The sequence below is a fragment of the Copadichromis virginalis genome, unplaced genomic scaffold, assembly GCF_057382275.1.
Source record: "Copadichromis virginalis isolate Kocher_CV1m ecotype Utaka unplaced genomic scaffold, C_Virginalis_male_GT1.1 unmapped_scaffold_1, whole genome shotgun sequence".
Taxonomy (NCBI): Eukaryota; Metazoa; Chordata; class Actinopteri; order Cichliformes; family Cichlidae; genus Copadichromis; species Copadichromis virginalis.
This window is the reverse complement of record NW_028188589.1, coordinates 8491363-8513814: the sequence shown is the minus strand read 5'-3', so window position 1 is coordinate 8513814 and position 22452 is coordinate 8491363. Positions and strand designations below refer to the sequence as shown.

The 22452-nt window shown below is 45.3% G+C and overlaps 1 protein-coding gene across 1 annotated transcript in view; it reads right to left on the bottom strand.

The window, feature by feature from the left end:
- Positions 1-4559: 4559 nt before the first annotated feature.
- LOC146679751 (NACHT, LRR and PYD domains-containing protein 3-like) overlaps positions 4560-22452 on the bottom strand; it is a 37780-nt gene continuing 19887 nt past the window's right edge. The window contains exons 10-13 of the mRNA XM_085450167.1: positions 13891-14064; positions 8924-9097; positions 5534-5580; positions 4560-5385 (exon numbers count right to left, since the gene is read on the bottom strand). Coding sequence (XP_085306293.1) covers positions 4850-5385; positions 5534-5580; positions 8924-9097; positions 13891-14064 — 931 coding nt within the window. The 3' untranslated portion in view covers positions 4560-4849. The remainder of the gene's footprint in view (positions 5386-5533; positions 5581-8923; positions 9098-13890; positions 14065-22452) is intronic.

Genomic DNA, 22452 nt, shown 5'->3' with positions numbered 1-22452 from the left:
CAGAAGCTCACAAAACACTCATCACAAACCAAAAATGGCTCCACTGAGCGTCAAACTGTCACCAGAATTTACTGATAATCTAAAGACTCACAGAACTCATTTTGTCTTAGTTTGAGACATAAGTGCATGATCATAATACTGTGTAGTTAGATGAGACAGAGCTGATGCTTGCTCTTAATTGTCCTCTTCATGTTTCCCGAGCCTCAGCAGTGGAAGCTACCATGGATAGAAAGACTATGACTCATCTTAAATCTCAAATCTTTGTCTCCAAAGAGCTGCTGATGTGTCCGATATGATCCACAAGCTTAAACTAGGATTATAAGTGTGTGCAGTGATGTGTGTGAAACCTCTGAGGACTCACACGTGTGTGCTTCAGCCCACACACACATATGAAGCACTGCGACCTCACACAGAAGTGTTTTACACATCCAACCTGAATCCTGATCATTTCTACAGTTTATTAAGTTCAGCTTCACCTGAACATCAGTGATGAAGCTGCTCTGACTCCATCACAGCTCACAGCTGTTGGAATGAGTCAAACAATGAAGAAGGTTCAGAAACAGCTGATGATTTTACAGAAACATGATGCAAACATGAGAATGGACACATGATTTTTTATTAACAGACACTGTTTATGTTTCACTGTGCATGACGTCATCAACACTGACACCAGGGGGCACTCATCAGCAGCCTGAGGAAGTGTGATAATGGGGGGAGACGCAGTGTTGTGTGTACTACAGTCGGACAGAAGGAAAAACTTCCTCCTGAAAACATTTTCATCCTTCCCAAAAGTGTTTGAGTCAAATGTTACAAATATATAAATACAATAAAACACAGGGTCTTACATAAAATTAGTGATGCAGTTGTGCACTGAGCACCTTTCCAATGTTCCTTCCTCAAATGAGTCCAGCTGCTGAACACATTAACATCTGTATGTAAATGTAGCCGAGGACCAACCTGAGCACTGCTGGGAAAATACAAAGGCAACCATCAAAGTGCTGTATTATCTTATTTATGTTGAATGTTGACTTAGATCCACACCACGATTTATGAAACTATAGAACTAAAATAACAACAATCGTCTGCTTCTTTAAAATTTCTTTCATTACATCAAACCAGTGAAAACTGAAAAAAACAAAGAGCTGTTAGCATGTTTAGACCAACTTTGAGACAGAGACTGTAAAGTTCTGCACTTTAAATCCTGCCTGTGTTCCTGCAAATGATTCACACTGAAAGTATCTTAGTTTAGTATTGAGTGAGCCACAAAGCAGCCTGATAGCTTTAAAACAGGAAAAGTAAATGAAATTGACAGTTTCAGTGTAGCTGGATCTATTATTGGGGGGTCATGACCCCCGTAACCCCGCCTGGTCCTGAGGTCAAATCCACCATCTTTGTTTCAGTGCTTCATGTTCTCCCGTGTTTGTGTGCGTCCTCTCCGGTACTCCGGCTTCCTCCCACAGTCCAAACACATGCAGTTAGTGGGGTCAGGTTAGCTGTGAGTGGTTGTGTCTCTGTGTTATTCCACCTTAATAAATGACTTCCTGTTAGCATGAAGTGCTTCTGTAGGACTGATGTCATTTTCATGGTTGGATCATTTAAATGAAGCTGGACTCAGATGCAGTAAATAAGCTGATTGATCATTAATGAATAAAGCTGGTCAAACACATCACGTGGACACATGTGATTGTGTGTTGTAGTATTGATCCCAATGCTGGTATCAGTCCTGGATCAATAACACTGGATGGATGCGTTCAGCATGGAGCCCCTGAGCTGTGTTACAGACAAACATGGAAACTGACAGGTCTGTGTCATTCACAGTCTGTAACACTTCTAAACAACAGAGGCTGACCCAAGTGCCTCAGAGCCAGGCACGCTCACATCACAGCTCTCTAAATAAGCCAGTTTCAAAATAAGAGCTGAAAGCTGTGTTTGCTTGTGTTAGCTTATTATTGTGGAGACTAACATTCAGTGATCATGTGTTCAGACTCATAATGATTACTCTCAGAAATCCTCATCTTTGTATTTACTGTGTGTTGGATCAATAACTGAGATTCATGGTATCACACAGCTGTGCTGCTGCTGATGTCAGCACATCTGGAACAATACGAGGTATCTGCTACCAGACTGAGCAGGACGTGAGACCTGTGGACTGTTTAAAGCTGTCCCTCCACAGCTCACTCAGACCTGATCCACACCTCAGTGATATTCTCTGACTTCCTCAGTAGAGACAGAAACCATTCAGATCTGGGACCATCAGCTGACTGATGATGTCACACAGACTGTGTTTTTCAGGAACATTGATTCTGATGTGAGCCTGCTAGCTGACAGCAGACCTGATGAAACCACATGTTCACATCTGTGAGAATCAGTGGTGCCAACAGCGCCTCCTGTGGTGAGAGGATGCAATAATGCAATGTAGCATTTTTCCACTCAACACTTGCAGTCATGGAAACTGTCTGTTGGATCTGTGTGACGTTGCTTTCTTGGTTAGAGTTCCTCACAAATGTCCAGATGATTCTTCTAATGAGGCGTCGACCATGTTTTCAGTTCTTTGGAAGAAAACGTCGCCCTTTGCCATCCTTACTTTTCTTTGACTTCTTCAAATGCAGCTGAACTCCAGCTGGTATTTTCTTGGACTTTGCAGCTGTTTCTGGTCATCAGTTCATTCCTGCAAACCTCTGAAGCTGAACAACAATGATGCTGCATTGCTGGCTGATCCCAAAAGGTTGATTCTGTTCATCTGGACGTTTTCAGAAACGTTTGCTCACTGATCAGGTGACTTCTTCAGTCTGAGCTGACTGCAGCTTTACAACCTTACAAACAGCACATTTGCACAATGACTGAAAGCACCAGCACCTGATATATATGATACTAATATAATACATACAGTGGGGCAAAAAAGTATTTAGTCAGCCAGCGATTGTGCAAGTTCCCCCACTTAAAATGATGACAGAGGTCAGTAATTTGCACCAGAGGTACACTTCAACTGTGAGAGACAGAATGTGAAGAAAAAATCCATGAATTCACATGGTAGGATTTGTAAAGAATTTATTCGTAAATCAGGGTGGAAAATAAGTAATTGGTCACCTCAAACATGGAAAATCTCTGGCCCTCACAGACCTGTAACGTCTTCTGTAAGACGCTTTTCTGTCCCCCACTCGTTACCTGTATGAATGGCACCTGTTTGAACTCATCATCTGTATAAAAGACACCTGTCCACAGCCTCAAACAGTCAGACTCCAAACTCCGCCATGGCCAAGACCAAAGAGCTCTCGAAGGACACCAGGAAAAGTATTGTAGACCTGCACCAGACTGGGAAGAGTGAATCTACAATAGGCAAGCAGCTTGGTGTGAAAAAATCAACTGTGGGAGCAATCATCAGAAAATGGAAGACATACAAGACCACTGATAATCTCCCTCGATCTGGGGCTCCACGCAAGATCTCATCCCGTGGGGTAAAAATGATCATGAGAGCGGTGAGCAAAGATCCCAGAACCACACGGGGGGACCTGGTGAATGACCTGCAGAGAGCTGGGACCAAAGTAACAAAGGTCACCATCAGTAACACACTACAACGGCAGGGAATCAAATCCCGCAGTGCCAGACATGTTCCGCTGCTGAAGCCAGTGCATGTCCAGGCCCGTCTGAAGTTTGCCAGAGAGCACATGGATGATACAGCAGAGGATTGGGAGAATGTCATGTGGTCAGATGAAACCAAAGTAGAACTTTTTGGTATAAACTCAACTCGTCGTGTTTGGAGGACGAAGAATACTGAGTTGCATCCCAAGAACACCATACCTACTGTGAAGCATGGGGGTGGAAACATCATGCTATGGGGCTGTTTTTCTGCCAAGGGGACAGGACGACTGATCCGTGTTAAGGACAGAATGAATGAGGCCATGTATCGTGAGATTTTGAGCCAAAACCTCCTTCCATCAGTGAGAACTTTGAAGATGAAACGAGGCTGGGTCTTCCAACATGACAATGATCCAAAACACACCGCCCGGGCAACAAAGGAGTGGCTCCGTAAGAAGCATTTGAAAGTCCTGGAGTGGCCTAGCCAGTCTCCAGACCTCAACCCCATAGAAAATCTGTGGCGGGAGTTGAAAGTCCGTGTTGCTCGGCGACAGCCCCAAAACATCACTGCTCTCGAGAAGATCTGCATGGAGGAATGGGCCAAAATACCAGCTACTGTGTGTGCAAACCTGGTAAAGACCTATAGTAAACGTTTGACCTCTGTTATTGCCAACAAAGGTTATGTTACAAAGTATTGAGTTGTATTTTTGTTATTGACCAAATACTTATTTTCCACCCTGATTTACGAATAAATTCTTTACAAATCCTACCATGTGGATTCATGGATTTTTTCTTCACATTCTGTCTCTCACAGTTGAAGTGTACCTCTTTTGCAAATTACTGACCTCTGTCATCATTTTAAGTGGGGGAACGTGCACAATCGCTGGCTGACTAAATACTTTTTTGCCCCACTGCATACATACATAATCCATACTAATGATGAAGGAACTGAGCTCACAGTCCATTGTTCATTCAGTGAACTACTCAGTTTATTTTGGGCCTCAGAAATGCTCACTCTGTTTGTACATCACTGTCAGCAATAGACTCATTCTGCTGTGTGGACAGGAACACATGTGACATCACTTCCTGTTTGTTTGTGACTGAAGAGGAAGAAGTTTACAAGGAATCATTTAGAAGAGTTTCAAACATCAACTGATTGAATCCATGAATCTGAAAACGTGTTTGTGAGTGAAAGAGACAGACATGTACAGACTGAACTATCTGTTCAACAGTCAGAGTGTTTCTGTAACAGGAGACACTCTTTACACTCCACTCAGCACAGGGACACTGAGGAACCAGGAGACCAGACCAAAAACCCAGGATAAAGAGTTTGAGTGAATGTGGTGCTGAAGGTGTGGAGGTGGATCAGAGTGTCAGAGGAGACTCTGTAGAAGGACAGAGTGCCAGCAGGACAGTCCACATACACTGCTGCTCTGTTAGAGACAGAGGAGGAGGAGGAGGAGGAGGAGATGGATGTTGATCTGTTATTGTGAAGGACAGAACGAGGACCATTATCAGAGCAGCTAAGACTCCAGGACTGATCATTGTATCCAAACTCACAGTCTCTGCGTCCTTTCCTTCTGATGCTTCTGTAACTCACTGATATATCAACGCCTCCTCTCCACTCGACCTCCCAGTAACAGCGACCAGTCAGACCATTTCTACACAGCAGCTGTTCACAAACATCAAATCTGTCTGGATGATCAGGATATGACTGAACCTCCTCCACACATGTCACCTTGCTGTTGTTGTCAGACAGTTGGAGCTTTGTGTTCACTGTGTTTGTGTCGATTGTGAGTTGACAGGAATCTGATGGAGAGAACAAACACAATCCAGCTGCAGTTATTGATCCATCATCTGTTCATTGATTGACACTTTGATGATGACTCCTGACATGATGAAGATGGTTGAATGTGTGCTGCTTTGTTTTCATGAATCCCATTAAAAACACACTTACACTTCCTCAGACCTGGTCTCAACCATCGGACTCCAGCAGGCTCCACCCTGAAAGGAGGAGGGGGGTCAGAGCAGCACAGTCAGCATGCACACATGGACATTACATGGCTCTCACACACACACTGTTACACACTGAGCTCAAAGCTCGGCTCCACTGTTTTATTCAAAGAAATCTACATTTATTTATCAGCACATTTAAAAACAGCTTGAGCCAAAGTGCTGCACAGAGTAGAGAGAAAATAGGAAACATACACAGTAATGACTATAAAGACTGGTCAGGATTGAAAGCTACAGAGTACAAATGTGTTTCCAACCGGCTTTTAAAAATGTCCAGTGTTGGTGACGACCTGATGTGAAGGGCGACTGTTCCAGAGTTTGGCTGCAGCCATCGATAAAGCTCACCTCTGTTTTTACGTCTAGTTCTGGTCAGAAGCTGCTTATCTGCAGACCTGAGGGCTCCACTTGGATTCTTTTGTTAAAGAGAGATAAGATGGAGCCAATCCATTCACAGATTTAAAGACAACCAGATCTGGAAGTGGATTCTACCACGTACTGGTAACCAGTGGAAAAAGCTGGTGATGGGTCGTCTAGCACAGACCCACCGCTGGAACCAGACAATTGATGAGGGAGAGAACTGTGACAGCGCCGTTCCTTCACTTGACCTCAGTCGCTCTCGTCTGCTCCCTCGTAACACTGCTCTTTATTGAGCTTACATGAATATGCACAAGTTCATTAACATATGACGTCTTACACAGGTATGAACAAAGAGTACCAGTCTGTGCATAGTGTGTGTGTGTGTGTGTGTGTGTGTGTGTGTTTCAGATGTGACGCTGTGAAGACTTCCAAAGCTGGTGCTAAGAGTCCAGCGGTTCCCCTAACAAAGGGCTCTTATACTTAACTAGACACAGAGTAGGTGTCAGTAAGAGAAGGTACGACCTCTCTCATGACCTTAAGCCAGGGGTGCCCAATCCCGGTCCTCGAGAGCTACCGTCCTGCAGCTTTTAGATGCATCCTTGTTCCCACACACCTGAATCAAACGAATGGCTTGTTATCAGGCCTTTGCCAAACATGATGGCATGCTGAAGAGATCAAACCATTTGATTCAGCTCCAGGCAGGAATCGAACTTTCGATCCTCTGTTCCAAAGGCGTGTAGTCTAACCACGCAGCAGGCTGCATTTCACGCTGTAAGGTTTTGCTGTATTTAATTCTTCATGACTCCTCCACAGAGAGGGCCAACAGAGCTCATCAGAGATTCCCAGTAGTCAGCATCAAACACAACTGGACATATTTCAGGTATGTACATGTACAACATCTACTTTTACATAAATTTTGCTCACAGCTATCTCCATGCTGGGTTCTGGCTCAGAAGGTAGAGCTTTCTGTTGAACAGAATTTTGTGGTCAGATTTGTGTCTCCACTAAACTGCAAATATATCGGCAAATCTCAAGCATATCTCAGTATTTCAGAAAGAAAAGCAAACCATACGCTTTGGCAGCTGGGCAGGCCCAAAAAAAAAACATAAATGGAATAAAATTCCATTTTATTTAGAAGCGCCTTTCAAGATCGAGTACACATTACAAGCAATTAGGTAACAAAATTACAGTATGGCCAATAACACTTGAAATGTCACAGTCCTGGGTCTGTGTCCCAGCGTTTTCTATTTTTTATTGTTAATCTTTGATTTCTTGATGTCTTTGTTTGTTCCTAGGTTTTGGTTCTGTGGTTATATAAAGTCCCTTGAGGCGACTTTTGGTTTAATTTCGCACTATATAAATAAAATTGAATTGAATTGTCAGTATCGGGCCTGTGTTTTCCATGTGTCCCTTTTAGTTCTGTGTCTAATCTGTGTCTTGTGAATTGTTTCTTGTTTCCTGTTTTACTTTGACAGTTCATGTCTGATGTAATCAGTTTTGCTTCCCCTGTGTCATCTTGTCAATTACTCCCAGCTGTGTTCCCCACCTGAATGATACGGTTAGCGCCCAGTTAGCTCCTAGCATTTCTCAACAGCTCTGCCTCCTTTTCGACTACCGGGACATTTAAACAATGGATAATCCATATACAAACAAATTCATGCTTTCCTCCTTAAGAGAGAGCGTTCCCCGATTGAACAACAGCGCCATAAAATAAGAAGAATGGTGCCTAATGACAGAGTTAATAATACAGACTTTACAATATGTCACGTGAAGATTCAGCAGCCAGATGAAGTGTTTACTGGCAATTGACAGTGATAGCGGACATTATCATCACTTTTCCAACAATCCTCTCCACACAGACAAGCATAAACACACTCGATTATCACTAAATCAAATTTAACACACGTTTGTAATGACGCTAATTCAGTTTACAATAGGGTTTATTCGCTCAGTCAGCAGGTGGTGGTATCCTCGTATACTGGGGAGTACACTGCCATTAAACGAACAGAAGAAGAAGAAAACCCCTGCACATACGCGGTACGGATCGGGTAGACCCGATTTGTACGGTCCGACTTTGCACATGCACAGTAATGATCGGGAGTCCCGATCTGTCACTGTCTTTTTATTTTTTTGTTTTTGTCTACATTATATTAAATGTTTCATTATCGGAAACATTTTAAGAGATACTTGTTATTCTTAAGATCTTAACAGATACTCTGACCTGTAACTATTGTAAAATGCTTCGACCAGAAGTAGACACCTTTCGCGCATGCGGGGTATGGATCGGGTTTCCGATACGGATCGGGTAGTGACAGCTAATACCCTTTTATCTTGTGTTATAATGATGTGGGACATTAATGCTAAATTGGCTTCCATGAGTGACTCCTTTCCCTTGCATTATAAAGATGTGAAGAGTTTATGCTATGTAAGCTGCCATTAGCAGCTAATGCTAATACTGTTTTCCCTTGCTTTATACAACTTGAGCAGCTATTGCTAAGTAGGCCACTTTTCTCTGCTAAGGATTTGTGTGACCATGATGGAAACTCTGATAAGCTAATGCTGCTAAGCTAATGCTGTTTATGGGCCCTGTTAGAATCAATATTTTATTCCCATTCTGTTGTTTGAGAACAATAACAGAAAAATGTGCACTTGAGAACAAATTTATTGTGAATTCAGCTGTGAATGTAGATTTTGTCATTATTTAAGCTTCCATTTCCAAATGTTAGCTGACACTTTATTATGTACACTGGCATCTATCTCAGGTACACCTGTGACCTAGATGTTCCTGCAAACAGACTCCTTGGAGAGCCATACATAAATATCCATGTACTATCCAGCTAGACTAGTGTGTCTGTCCCTGAAAATATTCCTGCATGTGTGATTGTTCATGTCTCATCTGCAGGAAACAAACAGGAAGTGAGTGAAAGACACAGGAAATGTTTCCAGCTCTTCCTCCTCTATGAGACATTATTCATACCTGAGAGTGTCCAGTCTCCAGACTGGATCCTTCAGTCCAGCTGACAGCAGCTTCATTCCTGAGGGACCTGGATGATTGTAGCTCAGGTCCAGCTCTCTCAGATGGGAGGGGTTGGAGCTCAGAGCTGAGGCCAGAGAAGTACAGCCTTCCTCTGTGATCAGACAGCCTGACAGACTGCAGACACACAAAACAACAATCTGTCAACAACCGTTTTCTCTTTGTCACAATAACATCTATCCATTTACATCCATTCAATGTAACTTTATTTATAAGTGACAATACCCAACAGACAACAACAGTCATCTGAAGCCGTTTAACAGTGTAAGGTAACAGCATCCAATCTTAGAGAGAAAGCCCCAACCATCAGACAATCCACTGTGAGCAGCACTTGGTGATGGTGGGAAGAAGAACTCCCTTTGACACAAAGATCCTCCCAGTGAAAACAGGCTCCAGGAGGAGCATCTTACATGACTGGTTGCAGGGTGAGGGGAAAGAGAAGAGATGAGCTCAGAGAGATAAGAACAAAACAGAGAGACAAAAGTTAAGGACATGCAGTAGTGACATATAAAAGCATCCGGAGTGAAAAGAGGGGAGAAGAAAGCAGAGCATCATGGGAAGTCCACCAACAGCCTGAGCCTATAGCAGCATAACTAAGAGATGATTCAGGGTCACCTGATCCAGCTCGAAATATAAGCTTTATCAAAAAGGAAAGTTTGAAGCTGATCTTCAAAGTAGAGAGGGTGTCTGTCTCCTGAACTCAAACTGGGAGCTGCTTCCACACCCAGTCCAACATAGCCAGGCTTTCTTTGCTGCTTTGACAAAACCTCAAATCCCAGTCAGAGATGATGAGCATCATCACAGTGATGATCATTTCTCTGTAACCCAGGCTTTCTGCTTCAGGATCTGTGCACGCTCACAGAACAAGGAGACCTTTAAACATCTTTTCACTAAATGGATGGACTGAGCTCAGCCTACAGATGAACTGGTGCCAGAGATCATAAAGAACATCAAACAGTCAAATTTAACACTTTTAATGGAAATATGAGATTAATGCTACAGACAATCATGAACCTGCTGAATTCATGAACATCAGGAATGCAGCGAGTGGTAAAATAAAGATTTGACCTCAGTGTGCTCAGTGTTCCTGTCTATTCCTAACATATTCCTAACATGATGGCTGCACTTTAGAGCTCTAAAACTGGAACTGAAACAAATTCAAGCCTCAAGACGCACAATCACAAGAAGAACACATGAGCTGTAGAAAAAGGAGAGACTACCAAAGCCACGGTGTTACAACATGAACCAGCTGTTGGTCTCTCTGGAGACTACTGGACGTAGCTGGGTAACCATGGTTACCTGGGAGTTACAGAAACATGCAGAACATGTGATTCATGTTGCACAGCAGTGGGACATTTGAAATACAGTCAGCACACTCAGTACAGATAGTGCATCAAATATGATGCTGCTGCCAGACGTCTGCCTTTGAACACGTCCCTGCATCGCGCATAACACCAAGGTTGCTATGGCAATCACAGCTAACAGGGACAAAGTGCACAGCTGGAAGCCTGCAGGTATATTTAACATGATGTATTTCTCAGTGTACTGTCTGTGTGTGAGAGACAAACAGCCTCGGTATGTGTGTGTAAATACAGCATGAATATGTAGAGGACATGTTTGTGGATATAAGTAAATGAAAGCTCTGCGTCATTTGAATCTTTGACTCTTGTTTCTGTTGCAGGTCTGTGACTGAACTTCTGGGAGGAGAAACGTTGGTTTCATGCTCTGTGATTCTGTGTTTTGTCATCTCTCTCAGGTGATGGAGAGCTCAGATGATGACCCCGCCTACGTGGTCAAATTCAAGTCTACATTCAGAACAGACCTTGAGACACGCAAGAAAAATGCCAACATTGTATATGTGAAAACTGCTGCTGGAGCCAGATTCAAGGAGCTCAAGTGTTTACCCAGATCTTACTGAACTCACTGCAGGAACAGAGGGTTGTTGGAGGGAAACCTGTGGAAGCAACAACATCCGAGCCACCAGAGAAGAAGTTGGCCCTGTTGGTGCTTCATCAGAGTGTGAACAGGAGGAAGACTCAGCTGAGAACAGTGTGGTGGATACAGAGCAGAGCCCACCATCAGTACAGAGGCCTGTCCATTAGAGTGCTGCTCCAAACATGCAGCACATGTACTTGGCCACAGCTGCAACATCTGTACCTGTGAAAGCTTCTTCTCTGTTGCTGCTCATATTGTGCAGAAGAAGAGAGTTTCTTTATCATCAGAAAATGTCAATGAGCTTGTGAGTCTTAGCAGCTGGCTCGGTGCAGAGGAGGAAGAACATGTCAAGTCAGAGGAAGATAAATGCAGTTCATGTTGTCAACTCAACCTGGACTGTTGAAAGAGTTTTTCTTTGTCTGGTTTCTGACTGAGATTCTCCAAAGGAAATCCAGCACAAACACACACTTCACACACTCAAAGTCCTGCACAGTAAATGAGCTGATGAGCGTTTGTGCTGCTGCCTGATAACAGAACAATAGTTCTGCTGCTTCCTGTTCTGCAAACACACATTTATAAATGTTCACTTGCTGTTGATCAAAGGTATGTTGGTGGCTCTGGACGCTGAGGGAACTTTGTAAAAAACTAGATCAAATATTAACGTCCTGGCAGAGGCAAAGAACTTTGATTTGATCTTTGATTAGATTCATGTTTCAGCTCAGACTGACAGAAATGTTTGAGCTGCTGCTGTGTTAAAGGGAACACTGCTGTTAGAAAGCACCTGATCTGTTTCTGCACACTGAATGTTGCACTTCTCATACTGCAGTACTATTAAAATAAGTACACAATGCACTACTTTTGAACTCACGATTGAATGTTGCTGTAACAAAGCCATTAATGTGATTCAAAGTGTTCATGGTTTCCCAGCACAACAAATGATTGCACAAGTGTGACTGATCCACTTTCTAATGTGTGTGTAGCCCACACTGTGTGTCACTGTGTCACAGGTGAGTCTGTGTGTCCAGGTTCTATGAGGACAACAGGATATAGTGACTGAGTCCAGCAGCTTAAAGTCTGACTCCATCCTCCATTTAAATAACTCACAGCAACAACTGAATAGCTTTGCCTTTGTGTAGCTGACACTTCATTTTAATGTCCTTCTATTCTGGTTCATCTGGTCTCAGTTTCTATAAGCACACAGGTTTCATCAGGACTCTATGACCTCAGTGATCTTTGCTGGGCCTTAATGCTCTGAACAAAGCTGCACATCACAAGACTAAATAGAAATCAGTCTTTCATTTCTCACTGCTGTTTGACTTCAGCTCTCAATGTCCCACCATAACCCATGGAAAGAATTACTGTCCATCCAGGCTGCTGAACATGAAGCTGAAGAAGGTGGAGTATTGTGAGGGCTGATGGAGATGATGATGAGGAATCCAGGAGCAGTGGGTGGATGGCAGCATCAGCATGAAGGATCAGTGTGAGAACACATCATCATCCACAAAGGAAACCAGTCTGAGTGTCTGACGCTCTTGTTAGAAAGACGCAGTCCCAGCAGTTAGCTTGTCTGCTAGTTAGCTGAGAGCTAACTCACTTGTACATTGAATACCAAACTGTGTAAACCAGGGGTGTCAAACATATGGCCCGTGGGCCAAATCCAGCCCTTGAGATAATTTCATATGTCAAATATTGATGAATTTTCAGGCTTGCTGATAATCAATGTGAGCACGGCTGAGATTTTATTCTGATGAGCAAACCATGTGGCCAAACACTTTAAGAGACAGACTGGGATCATACCATTATGTGAAAGAGGACGGAAATGTCCCATAGACAGCAAGGGTAGTGGTAGAGACCAGTACACAGAGAAATGGGAGCTGTATTGAAATGCAAGCGTGTCAGGAAAGAGTGAAAAGGCAAAATGAGCAGCATCTGGCTGCATTTCAGTGATATTGGAGACCACAAAGCTGAGTGCAACATTTATACAGGAGATATACAGGAGACGCTGAGAGCAGAACTGATAAAATTAGGAGCTGGCTAAAGTGAGACCCATTTTTATTTCCACCCATTTTCCATTGTGGAGGACAAAAGGTTTCAAACTGGTCCAGGTCTTAAACCTCACGTGTTCTTCCTAATAGCAGTAAATGGATAGAAATAAGGCTTTTATGAAAACACTGAATAAAACTTGCTGCCTTTAAAAAGACTAAATGTACAGTTCAGTATTGAATACTACATAAAATAAACTATATATAAAGTGTGTCTGAATGGCAGAGATGCAGAAATATGTGCATGTAGCACAGAGCCACAGCTCAGTGTCTGAATGAGTCTCACAGACCTGAATGTGCTGTTGAAGCCATTTATAATTATAACGTAATTCTTTACTCGTTTGATCTGCTCCTTACCACAAGCCACCAGACGTAGAAGGTTTTGGACTTTTAACTATATTTTCTTACATTTTACAAATTTTCTTACTGTTAGAAACCTCGTTATGGCCATTCATGCTATACAAAGTAATTAGACATGTGTGGTATCTACAGAAACGTCAGAATCTCAGCTAAAAGTTCACAAAACCATCTCAACAACCACCAAACAGCTGAAACAGCAAGTGAACAGATCACACAAAAAAGATGTAAACACAAATCCCCCTGATCATCTGTTTTTTAAACATGAAGTGTAGTTTTGGACGTTCATTTACTGCTGTTTCAGTGAATTTTGGTTGGACAGTGATGAAACCTGCAGCCTCAGAATCTGTGAGAAGTCTGCTTTTAGCACGCAACAGCATTGTCATCACTGTTTCACCATCATGTTTCTACTTAGACAATAACAAAGGAAGCAGTTCCCAGGAACTACTTCCTGTCTTGTTAACATAAGAGTACGTTGCCCTTCAAAACACCTCCACTTCTCCTCTTATTAGAGGACTGCGTTATTATTAATCTGCTAATTCTTAAAGTTGATGAAAGAAAAATGCTTGATCTCACCTGAGAGTTTCCAGTGTACAGCATGGACTCTTCAGTCCTTCAGACAGAAGCGTCACGCCTGAATCCTTCAGGTTAATGTTACTCAGGTCCAGCTGTCTCAGATTAGAGGTCTGAGAGCTGAGACCTGAGGCCAGAGCTTCACAGCTTCTCTCTGACAGGTCACAGTGACTCAGTCTGAAAAATAACAGATAAACAATTACAAAAATAAAACACTTATGTTGAAGTGTAATGAGATACTATTATATTTAGCAATATTTCATCTTGTTTTGTCAGGAAACTGAGCACTTATGCAGAACAACATGTGGAGAGAATCAGAGGAGAAGAAGTGAAGAGAGAACAGCAGTAAAACAACACTGAATTGTTCAGTGTGCTTTTGATATCAACAAAATGTGTCAAATTTCTTTATTTTGTATTTGTTTTAGTAGAATTGATGATTATCACTTAGATAACAACCACAGGCCAGGTCTAAATTGCACTTTGGTAACAGTTACACCCAGAAATATTTCAGAAATGTGGACAATTTGTGCTCCATTGTATTCAGTATTGAACAAACTGAGTACCGATGACCACTTAATATTTTTGATATTTTATTTGAGTTGTTCCCACCTGATTTGTGTTAACAAGAATAAAGATTTAAAAGCTAAAGCTATGATCACATATGTACTTACAGAGCTTTGTTGGAGGCTTTGACCACTGGCAGCAGCCTCAGAAGAGCCTTTTTAAAGGCTCATGTTCTCACTTAGATCATTTATTTCTACTTACATTTCTTTCTGGGAAAAATGGGGATTACTTTGGAAACAGGAAGTATTTTCCCCAATAAGCAGCCCTGGATTAGTAAATCACTCCAGGAGGACGCAGCGCTCTCCATTTGGGCGGAGAAGCTCAGGTGGAAACAGCGGCTCTTCTCAGAGAGGGAGCACGTCTTTGAGGGGACTCGTCTGGCTCTGGGCGGGCCTCGGAGACGCCGCGGTCCTCCACCTACTGCCTCACCTGCATCGGAGCATTCGCCGCGGAGAGTGGGTGTCACAGGCCAAGCTTCGGCCGTTCGCTCTCCCGCTGCTCCGCTCCTCGCTCGCCCGCCAGCCGTGTTACTCACCGGACCTTCAACCTCGCCATGGCAAGGCGGCTCCGCCTCGCACCTCGGCTCAATGGAGGCTCCCGTGCCAGAGGCTCGGCTGTGTACCCCGCCCGCTGCCTCTTCCTGGAGAAGGCGGCGCACACGCCGCCATAACATGGACTGTTTTCAGATGGTGAGTTCCAGCGACTGTCTTCCACCCTCCACATTCGACTCTTCACTTAAAACAAATAGCAAACTTATCCCCAATCCGTGGGGTGTTTCCCTCCTGGAGGAGGATGTAGACTGGGAAGAATTTTTCAGCTCTGCTCCCTCTGAGCTGGGATTCATTAAGGACAATATCCGCACTTCAATACCCTCGACGACCGTTCAATTAAAGACTGTAAATAGTGGTGGCAGGAGGACTAGAATAATCCCAGAGAAACCTTCCAGTATCACACACCCAGTCACCATTTCCACACCCATCATTCAGCCTTTTCCAACCAGCGCAGCGGCCCAGATTCGGCCTTCCTCTTCAGCCGTTTCACCTCCTCAGAGGACTAGGGCCCAGCCTACACCCACACCAGTGCCAGCTCCCAGGAGGAGGGCAGCTGCGACCCAGTCTACCTCCACACCCGCTCCTGTTTCACGGGTGGGGGTGACTGGTGTCCAGCCACCTTCCGTGCCTGTCCCAGCGCCCAGGCTGAGGGCAACCAGAACCCAGCTTGACCTCTCTGGAGGCTTGGAAGAGCTAACCGGTCCATCTGCTACTTCACCTCTTCATCCACCTCCTGATCCACCTTTTTAACGCCCTCGCACTATCCCTGGTTAGGCTAGCTGAGGTGTCCCCTGCTCAGGCACCAGCTCTCCTAGCCCAGGCTGTAGCTTTATCTCCCTGTCTAGCCCAGTCTGTAGCTCAGCCGTCAGCCACACCAACCTCAGCTCCGTCGTCACCCTCACCTGCTGTTCAGCTTTCACTCCAGCCAGTTCCCTCACCTGCTGTTCAGCCTTCCCTCCAGTCAGTTCCCTCACCTGCTGTCCAGTCCCCTGTAGTCCAGTCTCCTGCTGCCCTCCAGTCCCCTGTAGTCCAGCCTGCCCCTGTCCAGTCTGTAGTCCAGTCAGCCCAGTCTGCTCCTGTCCTCTCAGTCCAGTCAGCTCAGTCTGCTCCTGTCCTCTCAGTCCAGTCAGCTCAGTCTGCTCCTGTCCTCTCAGTCCAGTCAGCCCAGTCTGCTCCTGTCCTCTCAGTCCAGTCAGCTCAGTCTGCTCCTGTCCTCTCAGTCCAGTCAGCTCAGTCTGCTCCTGTCCTCTCAGTCCAGTCAGCTCGGTCTGCTCCTGTCCAGTCACCTGTAGCTCAGTCTGCTCCTGTCCAGTCTCCTGCCCTCCAGTCAGTCCAGTCGCCTCCCGTCCGGCCGTCTGTAGTTCAGTTCCCGGACCTGCAGCCACAGCACCCAGAGCCAGCTGTGAGCTCTCCTGCTCCTCAGCCAGAGGTTTCCGCACCCGCTGGCCCGGCCGCTCTTCAGCCAGAGGCTTCCGCGCCTACTGCCCCTGCCTGTCTCCAGCCAGAGGCTTCCGCGCCTACTGGCCCTGCCTGTCTCCAGCCAGAGGCTTCCGCGCCTACTGGCCCTGCCTGTCCTCAGCCAGAGGCTTCCGCGCCTACTGGCCCTGCCTGTCTCCACCCAGAGGCTTCCACGCCTACTGGCCCTGCCCGTCTCCAGCCAGCGGCTTCAGCTTCGCCTGGTCCGGCCTCAGACTCTGCTTCGGCTTCAGCTTCGCCTGGTCCGGCCTCAGACTCGGCTTCGGCTTCTGCTTCGCCTGGTCCGGCCTCAGACTTGGCTTTGGCTTCAGCTTCGCCTGGTCCGGCCTCGGCTTCAGCTTCGCCTGGTCCGGCCTCGGCTTCTGCTTCGCCTGGTCCAGCCTCAGCTTCGCCTGGTCCGGCCTCGGCCTCAGCTTCTGCTTCGCCTGGTCCTACGGCTGCCGCGTCGTCGCGCCAGCCGTGTTCTGGACGTCGTCGCCGGCACCTTCCTCGCGGTCGCCCACCGGACCTGCCCAGTGGCCGCCGCCGCCTTCCTCGCGGCCGCCCACCGGATCGACTTCAGCGTCTCTGCCGGCCACTTGGCCGCCCACCTGAACTGTTTGGGCTGAGCCACTGGCCGCGTGGCCGCCCTCCTGAACTGTCTCTGTTTGAACTCCGTCCCTCCGTCCTGGGCCCCCTCCGCCCACCCTGGTCTGGTTTTCCTTTCTTTCGGCCGTCGGGTGCCGGCCTTTGAAGGGGGGGGGGGGGGGGGTACTGTCAGGGTTCCTGGGTCGTTGACCCAGTGTTTTCTGTTTTGTCATGTTCAGTTTATTTTCACATCTATGTTTTCCGTGCCAGCATACCGCCTACGTATTGTGTTCCAGTTATTTCCATGTATCATTAGTCAGACTAAGTTCAGCTGCGTACTCACCGGTTTCTAATCATTCATCACCCAGCGTGTATTTAAGTCCTCAGTTCCTTCCGATCGGGGTCGTGTCATTGATGATGATGTTGTTCCTGTCGTGTGTTCAGTCCAGTCAGTCAGTCAGCCATCCATTCTATCATCTTTTGTCTACATATTCAATAAACCTCGTTCTGCACCAAGAGTCCTGCATGTGGGTCATCCCTTCCTCGCCTCCGCACACGACCCCTGACAGCTGTCTTGTTATGAGGGAGAGAAGAAAAAGATTGAGGCACAGAAACTTGTCAAAAGAGAGATAAAGCAGCTAAAATCAGGGGTAAAAGTAAAGCAGAGGATGAGCTGAATAAAGGACACTCAAGGCTGGCTTGGAAAGGAATGAAGTCCATGGTGGGGATGCAGAACAAGGAGCAAAGATGAATGTGATGCTGAATCAGCAGAAGACTTGGACTCACTGATTCCAGCTTTGATATCATTGATTTCAATGAAGAGCTTTGTGATTGTAGCAAAGGGCTGGTAGCTCTGAGAGTCCCACTGATGAGGTGTTTGTGAAGGTTCGCAGTCATCTAAAGAGCTTAGAAAAAAGGCATCTGGACTTCTTTAAGTTTCTTGAAGACGTTTCACCTTTCACCTCTGTTATGGCCCTGTCCATAATCTGTTTTGGTGGCTGTTGTTGTCTGTGCCTTTAAGTTTTGCAGGTCCCGGGGTGGATGAGCTGACGGCTGCTGATTGGTCCCCTGGCCATGTGATCCTCTTCAAATCCCTCACCAGCAGTTGTCCTGGGGCAGCCACTGACAGCAGCAGCAGACCTGACCCTGGTCTCCAAAACCTGAAACATTTGTGCCTGTGACTTTGTGCGACTTTTCGGAGTTTTGTATATAGTGTGTACATTAGTTTTCATTGTAAATAGCACATTGTAAATAGCACTGCAACAGAAGGGGTGAGCTGCCTTATTGTTTTTCCTTGCACTGTTTTCTCCTGTTTATTTCAGTTAGGGAGTTAGGTGTAGCGCTTGTCTTTTGTTTGATGTTTGATTTCACATAGGGTTTTAGATAACACCTCCTCCTGACTTAGCTTGTTTTGTTTGTTATTTTGGCCTTTCTTCACCCCGGAGCTTCATTTTTGCAGTGTAGAAAAATAAATCATGATTCACTAAGAAATTGGTTTCCCTTTGTGTATGGTTTTCGGGACCAGGGCGGGGCAATCCTTCCAAATTGATGAGTACACAGACTCAGTCTGTGGATTTATCAGGAAATGCGTGGAAGATGTCGTCCCATCCAGAACAGTTAAATCCTTCCCAAATCAAAAACCCTGGATTAACGGAGATGTTCGCGTGGCACTGGCGGCACGGAACACCGCCTTTGCCTCCGCGAACACATCGGACTACAAACACGCACATTACCAACTCCGGAAGACGATCAAAGCAGCCAAACGTGAGTACAGGGACAGGGTGGAGCAACAGTTTGACAACCCTCGGAGTATGTGGCAGGGACTAAACACGATCGCAGACTTTAGAGGGAAAACCAGCACACCGCAGACCACGGCCTCTCTGTGTGAGGATCTAAACATATTCTACGCTAGATTCGACACAGCGAACACCATGAGACCGGACAGTGTGCGCACTGCGGATGACGTCAGTGCGCACACTGTGTCTGAGGAGGATGTGCGGAAGTGCTTCAGGAAGGTGAACGCGCGCAAAGCTACTGGTCCGGACGGGATTCCCGGCCGCGTCCTCAAGTCATGCGCGGCTCAGCTGGCTGGAGTGTTCAGAGCCAGAAGTTAGGGCCCCCTTGTCAGGTTTATGGAGACATGGCGCTTGTGAACAATTCAACCAGAAACTTGCCTTAACATATCCAATCATGTTGACCTATAACTTTCTTCCGACCGCTGCATGTGGAGAATCGATCCAGGTCTGTTTATTTTCCACCTGAAGAAACACAACTGAGACATTTTATTATTATCATGGGTACTTAAACTACCAGTTTCCCGCTCTCTGGTCAGAAATACCAGCTTATGTCCTGTGTATAAGTGTAAGCAGGTCTTCATCGCTGTTCCTATGTACTTTTGTTAATGTTCAGTGGGTGTAAGCTGCTTTCTTCATTGCCTCTGTATGTCATAATCAGGTTTAATTCATGCATCGTTTCACTGATTTCTTAATTCAAAACTATCTCACTTCTGATTCTTTCCAGAAATAATTTCACATGTAACACTTTGTGTATGTGTGTTTTCCATTCAGTCATGTAATTGTCAGTTATTTTCTTTCTTCTTTTTTACCTTCTTTTTGTTTACCTCTTTAGTTTTCTGGTGGACATCTCTAAACACCATCATGAGTTCAGGCTTTCGTTTCAATCCAATTATACCCTGTATTCTTACAGTCAAACTCGTCCGGCTTCACCTCTCAATGGTCCCTGTCCTCTTCTCTCAGTGTCCTTTGGTTGTCTTGAATTCTCCAGCAAACACAGTCCGTTGCTTCTCCGTTTCTCTTCAGTATCTTCCTTCTGGATTAAGTCCCAGCCTGGCCAAATATCACATTCAGTGGCTTTGAACTGTCATGTCACACTGTTCTTTACCAGCCTGCAGTCCACCGTGCATTTTTCATCACGTGGTTTCTTCTTCTCTGTTGATCTCTTTCAAGATTACTCCAAGCATGGCAAATCTGACAATCAGTGTCCAGTGCTTTCCCACCGTTCAACTGCCCAGCCTGTACTTCACAGTCCATGTTTCCATCTCGTAGTTCCCTACATGCTGCGGCTGATGTCACCAGTCGACAGTGTCAATGGTTCAGTAGCACTGACTTTTGCCTGCTATTAATTCTTCTCAAATCCACGATGTTCTGTTGGTCTTCATCAGGAGATTAACTGTCCTTTGAGCTTCTTCTCCAGATGGGGACAAGTGGGAGGTCAAGCTGTAAAAATTTTAAGCCAAAATCTGGCCTGTTTTCTCCCAATTATGCTACTCTACTGGTTTTGGCGCCGTACTCCAAATTCCAGGTTGAGAGAAGTCCACCTTTATTTATCTGTAACCTGTATTGACACACTAAAACATACAATTAATATCCTTTTCATTTCTTTTCTTAAAACCTCCATTCGCTTCATGCCCATTCAACATTAAAGAAACAGAGAAAAAATAGTTTTGCACTTTTTCCCTTAATAAATGGACACACGCGCTGCCCCCCTCCTTGCAGCTGCTCGAGACAGAGAGAGACCCACACTTTTCCTTTTTTCTTCCTACGCTCTATCTGCCCAGAGTTTACCTCATCTCTTTCCTTATATGGGCATGCACACTTCCTGTCTCACACACACACACAGCCCCCACCTTTTCTTTCTCAACACAGAGTGCGTGGCCGCGGCTCTCATGAAAAAACAGTTTTCCCCTATCTCTCTTTCTCTGTGCTCATACACACACACTGCCCCCCTCCTTGCAGCTCCTTGAGACAGAGAGAGAGAGAGAGAGAGAGACACTTTTCCTTTTTTCTCCACCACACACACACACTCGGCCCCCACCTTTTCTTTCTCTCACAGAGGAGCGCAGTTTCTCTACTCTTCTCTTTTTTTAAAAATATAAAACCACACACACTCAGCTTCTGAATCAAATCATTTTCACAAACACACGCAGTTATAATCAATGTAAGCACTTTACACAGCCGATTAAATAATTTCACACTTTATTTATATACTCAGGCCTGTATCCACACGACAAAAAAAACACCAGATGCCAAGACCAGGTACTCTCTGTACCGGTACTCCTAAGTTTTTGACTAATTTAAACGTATCTAAACCCAGGCCGCGCCTTGCTGGTCAATATCCGCTTCGGGAACGCCCTCCCGAGAGCGGTCAGATTTCTAGGCCCTACTTAATTTATAACCGCTTCCCGCAGCTGCTAGGGAGCTCCACGTTCGGCGCTAGTATCCAACCCACGCCTTTCGCTTTACTTAAAACTCACAAGCCAGCCACGTTGAATGGTCACGGTCGGGTCTCACCCCTCACCCAAACAATGCAGTATAAAAGGCAATCACTCGTAGATTGCCTAGCCTGTTAACGGGAGTTCGAATTCCCGCGGAAGGCCACTCCGGGCTAAAAATAACCACGCGTCCGCGGCTATCGGTCGTTGCCAAACGCTGAACACAACTGCACTCCTCGGATCCGAGCCCCGGTCCTAAAACTAATTTATATGTTTTAAAAGCATCCCCTGTTGGCCCTTAGCCCACAGTTATTAATTACCTGACGCCCGAAACTACGTTTCTGCTGGTCAATCTGACCAAATACCCTAACCTAAAACCTTGCCTGACTGACGTCACAGTCAACAAATATAACACCTCAATTTAAGCCCATACCATATTCACTTAAACACACAACCTATTAACTTAAAATTCACCCCAGAATTAACAGCACTAAATTTTATCAGTCAAATATTCCCCAAACTTTTATCACTAATTACCCCAAAGTGACCACGGACACAGATCAGAAGCTCTACTGAGTGAAGATTTAATTATCTTAATTTCCAATTCAGCACCTTTGGACATCAATCAACAGGCGGTGCTTACCTCCTATTTCGGGGCCCATCACTCAGTCGACCTCCTGGCCGTCCGTCTGTTTGACTATACCTCACTATACCTCAGCCAAACTCCATTTGTCCCTCCTCAAACCGGGTTTCGGCACCAAAATGTCGTGGTTCGAATTTTGAGGAAGAGACATACGACTGAAAGTCCATAGTGGGTCAATAAATTATTTTATTAAAACACACAGTAGTACCGTGTGGGAAGATCCGGACGACTTCCTCGTCTGTCCCAAAGACAGAAAGCTTTATACCTATTATGACGTCAGAAGAATTCCCCTATCTCCTATGTTCAAAACAACCCTTTCCCGTAATTATAAAACAGATGTTTCCACTCATGTTTCCTGGGAATCTAACCAATTGTGTACCTAACCGTGTGTATTTTGTGAGATTGTGGCTCCAGGCTAAAAAGAGTTCAACTGTCCTGATGTGACCCTGGTCCGCCTGGAACCACAGCCATGCTGGTGGTTTCTAACTGATCTATTTTAATGTTAATTCAAATGATACATGATAATATTTAAT